Raw genomic sequence first — 10,000 nt, 5'->3', positions numbered from 1 at the left:
CACTTTATCACAACAATAAACCTAAGTTGTGAACAAAAACAACTGAATCCCTCACAACATCCCTCCTTTACACTCACAGTTGGAAACAGTTACATCAGGTGGAAATAGAGGGAAACTGTAGATTAGGTTCACTTTTTTGGGAGCATTAGGAAGCAGGTAAGTGACAAAATGATACAAAGCACTTAAAAATGGGGTCCACAAATAAAGCAAGACGTTTAAGAGGAGTGATTTTCAGATGGGTTTCAAGTACAAGTCCCGAAGTCAGGCAAAAAGGGGGAAGCAGATGTGATAAATACAGCAGATCAAGAGGTACGATCACCCTAAATAATGCAAACACGTGAACTATTCAAGCCCAGAATAACAGCAAAACGCGAATTAGAAGGAATTTTTAAGAACGTTGAAAGTTTAAGACCGTAGACAATACAAGAAAGTGAAAAGAAAAACAGTAGAAATGACGAAATAATACAAATAACTAAAAGACTAAGGCTAGAAATGAAACAAACTATGAGATTCATCAGTAAGTGAGAAGAATAGGGGAAACAAAAAAGTGATAAAAGCAGTAGAAATGACGAAATAATACAAATAAATGAAAGATTGAGGCTAGAAATGAAATAAATTGAGTAAATCTATTATGCGATTCGTTTGTAAGAGTCCCGAGGTAACACAAGCAGGAAAGATGACAGGTACAGGTTCAGTGAAGGGATGAGGGAGTGTCACCCTCTGAAATATGACCATTTGCACAGATCTAATCCATCGAGCATACGGTACTCGGCGGCACATACTCGTAACTTTGCCTCCCTTACCGCAGACCACGACACACACACACACACACACACACACAATGCTGCGTCCATCACAACACTTGCTACACACAACGGTAAAGATCCCCAGGTCTCATGAATTTACCCAAACGCCATAGAAATGAATACCAATGAAGGTAAATAACAGCAGCAGCAGTAGTAGTAGTAGTAGTAGTAGTAGTAGTAGTAGTAGTAGTAGAAGTAGAAGTAGTAGTAGTAGCAGTAGCAGTAGTAGTAGTAGTAGTAGTAGTGGCAGTGTTAGTGGTGGTGGTGGTAGTAGTAGTAGTAGTAGTAGTAGTAGTAGTAGTAGTAGTAGTAGTAGAAGTAGAAGTAGAAGTAGAAGTAGGAGGAGGAGGAGGAGGAGGAGGAGGAGGAGGAGGAGGAGGAGGAGGAGGAGGAGGAGGAGGAGGAGGAGGAGGAGGAGGAGGAGGAGAAGGAGGAGGAGGAGGAGGAGGAGGAGGAGGAGGAGGAAGAGGAGGAGGAGAAGGAGAAGGAGAAGGAGAAGGAGTAGTAGTAGTAGTAGTAGTAGTAGTAGTAGTAGTAGTAGTAGTAGTAGTAGTAGTAGTAGTAGTAGCAGCAGCAGTAGCGGTAGTATTTTGTTTAAGACTATTTCTAATCATGAGCAACAACAAGTTATATATGTACTTGTATAAAGTAAAAGTCCCCGTCAAAAGAGCCAATCGTTACAGAGCATAGTCAAAAAGGATTATCTAACATTTGAGAAGTGTTTTGAAACCTCTCTTTGAAACAATTTAAATTAAAAGAAGGAGGAAAACAGAGACAGACTGAAGTTCTCGAGTTAGCAGTAAATGATAACGATAAAGAAACTAAAAGAGAATATTAATCAGAATAACAACAACAACGAACAACAACAACAACAACAAACTATGCATACATGTCAACACTGGACTAACTTAGCCAACTAACAAACCTTTCCGTCCCACCTGCAGCACCACCACCACCAGAACCAGCAACATTAGTACAAAAGGATACAGCTCAGCATATCCGGGATGCTCGCCATGTCTTCCGAGTGGTAGAAGGACTTGAACTCCTTCCGCAGGTCGTAGAAAGAGTTGTAGTAGTCTGGCAAGGTGAAGTTCCTGGAGAGCGCCTTGGGGTGCAGCACCTGGCGCAGGTGAAGCTGGCCGTCCGTCACCAAGGCGACACGGGACGTGTTGCTCTCAGCGATCTTGCTCAGGATGGCGTCAAACTGCACAAGGAAAGATGAGAAGGACTTTATATGACACATCAATTAAATAACTAACTAAATAACTAACTAAACAAGTGTATCAATTAAGTAGAAGTGTTAACTGAGTCAGTGTTACAGCAGGAAAGACAAAAGGCAGCGATAATTACGTATATAAGTCCATCAAACTAGCAAATAAAAATTCACTGCATATCAAACTACGTCATTTACTCTTTTATCTCTATCAAGATAAATAAATAAAAAAAACAATTAACTTGCATCTTATTTCTCTTTCCTGTCAGTTTTGCAAAAGAAGCAGCGAAGGAGTGTATGTTCTTACGCCGCGTGCATAACCAAGAGACATTTCTGCTGTTTTAGTGACACACGACGCCGCACAGACTTGCAGCTTCTCTCTCTCTCTCTCTCTCTCTCTCTCTCTCTCTCTCTCTCTCTCTCTCTCTCTCCCGGAAGTAGAATAATCACCAGTCACTGAACGCGTCACTCACGAAAGAAGGAGGGAGGGAAAGAGAGAGGGAGAGAGGGAGAAAGAGAAGGAAGGAGTTACGTGAGGGAGGTAAGGAAGGAAGGAAGTGAGGAAAGAAGGAAGGAGGGAGGGAGGGAGGGAGGGAGGGAGGGAGGGAGGGAGGGAGGGAGAAGGAAGGAAAGAAGGAAGGAAGGAAGGAAGGAAAGAAGGAAAGAAGGAGGAAGGGAGGGAGGGAGGGAGTTGGGTGGGAAAGGAAGGAAGGAAGGCAGGAAGAAGGAAAGGAGAGAGAGAGAGAGCGGGAGGGAAGGAGATGGGGGAGGGAAGGAAGGAAGGAAGGAAGGAAGGAAGGAAGGAGTACATGGGAGACATTTCGTGGTAAACAGTCTGAAAACAGCTAGCGGCAAACCTCTAATGTACTGCTATCAAGTTTAATTACTTTTTATGACACACAGCACTACAAAGACAAGTAGCAGTTGTGTCTCGAGTTACGACACACGCTGATGGAGCATGCAAAGACCACCTGGGACTGTTCTCCTGCTCGTTTATTCGTTACTTCAAAAATACAAGACAAGCTGCAGTAAAAGTTGAGATCCCACACTAATATTAACCCTTTCAATATTGAGACTAATTTTTACCATGATTTTTTTAGTATGATTAAACGATTTTATTTGCATTAGGAAGAGCCTATGGAAGTCAAAAGATTAACGACCAGAGTCTTTACTATTTTAATCCTCACATAAGTTTCTGAAGCTGTATAGAATTGCTAAATAGTAACTAGAATACGAAAACACGACATGGTACTGAAGAAGTTAAAGTTACATTTGGCACTGGACGGGCGTAGGAAGGTCTATTAAGAGTCAATACAAATGAAAACGACGAAAATACAAAAAGAGTAATATTCCTTATGAAATTACGAAGCTGTTGAATTTACGAGCCAAAGTGTTGTAGATTAAGAGATCTGATGGAAGTCTGTAAATGGCGCGAGGAATACACGAGGCGACATAAACAAGATCCTCATGGTTAGTAATCAGGACAGAATAATGCAAAAATAACGCCTTCAATCCCGGTAGCGTGAATTAGAGATAAAAATAGAGATAGGAGGAAACCAATTTGAAAGTAGTGATATAAGAATGGAATGGACTCGGTAATCAGCCAGAAGGAAATTTCATAATAAGCTCAGACAAATCAACGAATGAGAATGGTTCGTGACAAGAGAGGCACGTTTCATAATGGAACTACAACGTGTGGGCCTGACGGCGTCTTGCAGTCTTCCTTATGTACGTACGTACGTACAGTATTTGTGTAGTGTACCAACGCATCCTTGAGACCATTGCTAAATGAAAGTCAAATAAAGAAACTTATTGATAATCCCTTCAATACTGGACACATTTTTACTTTGAGATTTGTGTACGATTGGACCATTTTATTGACATTAGGAAAAGTCCATGGAGGTCAGAGGATTAGTGGCCTCAGTCTTCACTAATGTAATCTCCCGACATAAGTTTCTGAAGCTGTATAAAACCACCAAATAGTAAGCAAAATGAATATGGAAACGCGCCATGTTACGTACTCAAGGGGCTAAGCTGCCGCCCTCACTACCGCGTGTTTGGTGAGGATACTGGTAGTGGTGGTGACATGTAATGATAATGGTGATGGTGGTGATGGTAGTCTATGATACAGTCAAGGACAATAGCATATAGGTGTCTGTTTTCCATTAGGTCTACCATTTGCCCTGTAATCCACGGCCTCTGACCCACTGGCGGCCTCCTCACTAAACACCAGCCCTCAAGACTCTCGCCACGCCGATCAACAGACCTAATACTGAAGGAAAGTGAACAGCGTAAGGGAGTTAATACCGAAGGGACAAGCAGAAAGACGGACATGTGCACAGATAGATAGATGGATGGACACAGAGAGAAACCAGTCAGCCCCACACACAGACACACACACACACGCACGCGCACACACACACACACACACACACATGCACACACACACACACACACACACACACACACACACAAAGAGCCCTCATAATCCTCCTATACAGCCAGGTAGACGGGAGGTGGAGAGAGGAGAAAGGGAGAGAGAGAGAGAGAGAGAGCGAAAGACAGGTGTTCAGTTTACCCTACTCCTTCCCTCCCTCCCTCCCTCCCTCCTCCTTCATCGTAACACCCATAGAAATAGTTATTCTCTTCCTTTCTTCCCACGGCAACCTTACTTCCGTCTTCCCTTTCTTCCTTTCACTACAACTGTTGTTTTCACATCTCGCAAAACGTTAGCCAGTTTATAAGATCGTCCTTCTCCCTATGTAAGTTTTTCAGTATCAGGAATTACAAGGCATTATAAGCCTCACAGAAAACATTGTACTTGAGTAAGATGTGCTCTACAGGTACTACAGTCAGGGTACAGCTATAGTTACACAAAACACTCCTTTACATTATCAAGCGTTCATTCTCAATCTTACAAATCTCGTATTCTTAATCCCTTCAGTACTACTGAGACACATGCTTACCACGAGTTTTGGGTATGAATTGATAATTTCATTTACATTAGGGACGTTTAATAGAGGTCAGAAGATTAATTGCTAGTCTTCATTATTTCATTACCCACATAAGTTTCTGAAGATGTATAAATTTGCTATATAGTATGAATATGAAAACACGTCATAGCACTGAAGAGGTTAACCTTTTTTATTGTTCTGGCGCCTGAGTATTTATTCATTTCTTTCTCTTTATTGTCCTACGCCAGTGTCCTCTAATATACACAATTTTAAAAAATGGTTAGCTTTCACTAGTCTTATTGGCACTGTAAAAGAAATGTTTGCAAGGAGACAGGAGAAAAAAGAGAGGAAGAACTAACGTCAATTTGTTTTTTTTCAGAGTGCAGAGATATTTCCATAAGTCCACCATAGAAAGAGTATCTGATATGTTATAGGTATTAAAGGAAGTGTTCACCAAAAGAGAAAGAGAAAGAGAACAGTCATCCACCACCACTGCTAGAGAACGATTGCTGGACACGACACCTTCCTGCGATCTCCACAAAAACCTGCACGACAAATAGCACAGGAGAAAGGAATCCCTAAATCGAGTGACCATCGCATTTAGACCCGTATTCTGAAACGCTTTGCTCTCCCACCATCACTGCTTTCCAAGGACTCCAGCTGAAGATACTCGGGTTTTTTAGGAGTATTTTTATGGTTCTGGTGATAAATAGCCTAGATTTCTAGTTTATTAAAAGGAGAAATTGTCTTGAAAATCCGGTTAGTTGTCACTGTACCCTTGGAAAATTGTCATATCGAGAGGAGAAGGTGTTACTAAATATGGGCCTTAGAAGCAAAACCATTGGAGATTTCACAATCCAACATTAGTGTAACATCTGTGTAACACTGTACAAACATCCCTCTGCTTACCGGCGTGTACTACTTTAACTGTAACTGTACCTGTTCCTTCTCCCTATAACATTCATCATATTAGGTTTTCTTAACCCCCTTCAGTACCATTACACATTTATCACATTCATTCTGTTGACTATCTGGCGATTTTATACAGCTTCAGAAATAAAAATAGTGAAGACTGTAGCCATTAATCTTTTGATCTCCATAGACTCTTCCTAATGGAAATAAAATTGTCTTATCACACCCAAAACTCATGGCAATAATGTGTCCCAGTACTGAAGGGATTAAATGTTTTCGTTGCACAGGAAAAAAAATAATAAATGCATGTGTGTAAAAACATCCATCGCTCCTCATTAACTTGCTTTTCTCTAGTGAATCGTGACAGACGCTTTCCTTGCACACCTGAACACCGTCCCCACCTCCCCGTCCCCAGCCCATTCAACTGAACACTCCCTCTTCCCCCCACCACTCATCTGCCATCCTGCCACCTCTACACTCCTCCCTCCCCCTGCCACCCCACACACGCACCTGCTACCCTGTGTCACCTGAATATACCATCACCTCAAAAAATAGCACACACACACACACACACACAGAGAGAGAGAGAGAGAGAGAGAGAGAGAGAGAGAGAGAGAGAGAGAGAGAGAGAGAGAGAGAGAGAGAGAGAGAGAGAGAGAGAGAGAGAGAGAGAGAGAGAGAGAGAGAAGCCGACACACCTGTGGCCGAAATAATTGATACAGGTGTGGCTATCATGATGTAAGTCAAGTGGGAGAGTGTGGATATTAGGGGAGGTATGGTTAGGTGCGAGTAAAAGGGAGAAGGGAGAAGGGAGGAGGGGAGGAGAGGAGAGAACACAGGGGGAGAAGAAAGTAATTTAAACAAAGCAGAATGAAAATAGATAAAATGCGAAACGAGGATACATGGGAGTGCACTTATGATTCTCTCTCTCTCTCTCTCTCTCTCTCTCTCTCTCTCTCTCTCTCTCTCTGTAATATAGGTGATGGTTTATACCTAAAATCTCTAATAGCTAACCTCACTAGACACTGAAATAGAATACATGTATATCAATGAACAAATGGAATAAATAAACATTCCTTTAATTTTAGTGACTTCATTCACCCGCTAATAAATATTTGTATACTCAATACAAAGACAGAATCTAAATCTATATTTCATTAATCTATAAGAAGTATTTTCTTTCGTAATTTCTTCATCCACTATTATTTTTTTTCCATACGCAATACAAAGAGGTAAAATGAATATATATTCCTATGATCTATAATAAGCGCTCTATTTACTTATTCGTCACTTTTCTACGCGGTACTAAAGAAAACCTTATTACAATACATAGCGTTACATGCAGACCCAAGCGCCACCTCAGTCAGCCAGTTCCTTCACATCTGCTGCACCTTGGCTCGTATTCTCCAGCACTTCTCCGCTCCACCTCCACTATTTCAAAGAGTTTATTTAAATTTACACTAGTTTTTAATGTGGTTTTATGGTTCTAGAGGGTGACTGGCAAATTTTCTACTTTACTAACTGGAAAAGCACTCTTGAAAACCCACTATTCATCCCTGGAGCCTTGAAAAATAGTCGTGTTGAGAGAGCAGAGCGTTTCTCAATACGGACCCTTGAGTCACACGTTGCCTCGCAGCAACTTATCGCACCGCTTCCCCGCCGCGCTATCTTATCAACAGTAATCCCTCAGTAAGCCAGAGTTATCATGACCAAACTGTGAGGTGAGCCAAAGCACTGCTACTCCTCACTACTGTATGAATAGACAACCCCCCCTCACCCTCCACCCTTCTTCCCTTCCACCTTACCTCCTCTTCCCCCCCCACCCTCCACCCTTCTTCCCTTCCACCTTACCTCCTCCTCCTCTTCCTCTTCTCCCTGCTTTGTCACCTCATACAAACACGTGCTTGAGATACCTGTCTCTTCTTTTCTTCCCTTCCCTTCCTCACCTTGCTATCTAACCTCCCTCCCTCCCTCCCTCCTCCTCCTTCCTTCCATCACCTCACACTGATCACTTCACACAGGTGACAAATATCTCTTTAGTACTTCCTTTCTTCCTTCATCTTCCTTACTTTGCTATCTGACCCTCCTCCCCCTCAACACCTCTCCCTCCACCCCTTCTCCTTCTCCTCCTCCTTCTCCTTCTCCTCCTCCTCCTCCTCCTCCTCCTCCTCCTCCTCCTCCTCCTCCTCCTCCTCCTCCGTTTCGTCACCTCACACTGATCGCTTCACAAACAAAGACACGTGACAAGTATCTTCTCTTCAGCTATACCTCTCCCTCTCTTCCTTTCTTCCTTCTCCTCCCTCCTTGCTACCTAACCTCCCTCCCTCCCGTCCCTGTCCCCTTTCACCGCCAGGAGAGAGTTATTAATACCGTATGAAAATAACACTGCGTGATAAGAAGTGGGTGTGAGTGAAGGCGCGCACTGTGACATGAAAAGACGTGCAGCGAGTGAGAGGAGCCAGTAAGAGTAGGAGTAAGAAAGGATGAGTGAGAGATGAAGGATTGAGGAGGTGTAGGCGTGGGCGTGGGCGTGGAGGAATGACGGGCGTAGCAGCGTGGCGAGGAGGAGCATCGTATGTGGAATGAGTTTAAGCCTAAGCCATGTGGCTGTTTGGGCAAAGATCGTAAGTATTACTGTGTTGAAGCTTCCATTACCTTGTCAACCTTCCTCTATGTGACCCTTTATCGTAGGTAAGCCTCTCCTCCATCACCTCTACACTGCTCATCACCATTACACCACCATTCCTTCACTATTCTGACTTACACCACCATCCCTGGCTCCATCTTTATCTTTTTCTCTTCTGCTTTTCACCTTCTCCTTTTCCCCTTCTCTTCCTTGCCCTGCCTCACCTCGTCTTTATCTCCGCCGTGCACAGAGGCAACACCCCAATAATTAAATACACTTAACAGTAAAGGTGAGGACCCGGTGCTTGGTGGAGAGCGGCTCAGATACCGAATGTGTAGACTTCCAATCCAACTCTCTCTCTCTCTCTCTCTCTCTCTCTCTCTCTCTGTGTGTGTGTGTGTGTGTGTGTGTGTGTGTGTGTGTGTGTGTGTGTGTGTGTGTGTGTGTGTGTGTGTGTGTGTGTGTGTGTGTGTGTGTGTGTGGTTCACTGTCATCAATATTTTATGCATGTAATACACAACTGTGTACTCTTGAAGGCCACCACTTGTAGAAGTAAAAGTCTCTCGTTTGTGTTTTTATTTAAGAAAAGTTTCGTTCAGATATTAGGAAGGATAAACAAACAGTCCATCCCTCTCCAGCACAACAGTCGAGAGGGAGGTTTCTCATTAGCTAGACAGATGAATGTCACGGCACCTTCTGACTCACACATGATGAAATGACTTCAAAATGTCTTCCCTCTCAATCCTTAAGTACTTGTGAAAACGCCAGAAAGGTACCAATAGATACTCCTAAGTGGATAAACAGACAGTAAAAAAACGTCAGTTAGGGATATAATGTTGCATGTGGATAGACAAATAGAAGACTATAAGATGCCAGTTAAATATCAATTAATAAAGACACACTGTAATCAAACCGTGAAAATAAAAAAATAAATATAGAAAAATGTACATGGATAAAGAGACACAGTGAAAACATCAACCGAGAGAGAGAGAGAGAGAGAGAGAGAGAGAGAGAGAGAGAGAGAGAGAGAGAGAGAGAGAGAGAGAGAGAGAGAGAGAGAGAGAGAGAGAGAGAGAGAGAGAGAGAGAGAGAGAGAGAGAGAGAGAGAGAGAGACTGTACGCAAATTAAGTTTCCTAACGAAGGCAGCAGACCACACGGCAAATCAGTCAGGGCGAGCTGGGATAGTGAGGCGGGCGTCACTGCGGCCACCACACACCACACACTGTCTCCATAGGGAGCCTGCTGGAGCCGCGGCGTGACCTTGAGGGGGTCGACGCTCTGCAGTGAGGGCGTGAGGAGCCTACCAGTAAGTGCCGCGACACCAGGACACCACCAAGGGACACCCACTGGAGACAGAAGACGGAGAGAGGAGGACAAGAACGAAATGAGGCAACCAAGAGAAACACCAAGGAAGGGAAGGGGAAGAAAAAGAGGGATCGAAGAGGAAACCGAAGGAACAAGAGGAAGCCAAGAAGGAACCAAAGAGGG

General features: G+C 43.3%; 1 protein-coding gene across 1 annotated transcript in view; it reads right to left on the bottom strand.

The window, feature by feature from the left end:
• LOC123519804 (epithelial splicing regulatory protein 1-like) overlaps positions 1-10,000 on the bottom strand; it is a 105,385-nt gene that overhangs the window by 75,175 nt on the left and 20,210 nt on the right. The window contains exon 3 of the mRNA XM_045281322.1: positions 1,794-2,010. Within this exon, the coding sequence (XP_045137257.1) occupies positions 1,794-2,010 (217 nt within the window). The remainder of the gene's footprint in view (positions 1-1,793; positions 2,011-10,000) is intronic.

The sequence above is a fragment of the Portunus trituberculatus genome, chromosome 46 (genome assembly GCF_017591435.1).
Source record: "Portunus trituberculatus isolate SZX2019 chromosome 46, ASM1759143v1, whole genome shotgun sequence".
Taxonomy (NCBI): Eukaryota; Metazoa; Arthropoda; class Malacostraca; order Decapoda; family Portunidae; genus Portunus; species Portunus trituberculatus.
This window is presented reverse-complemented; position numbering and strand designations above follow the sequence as displayed.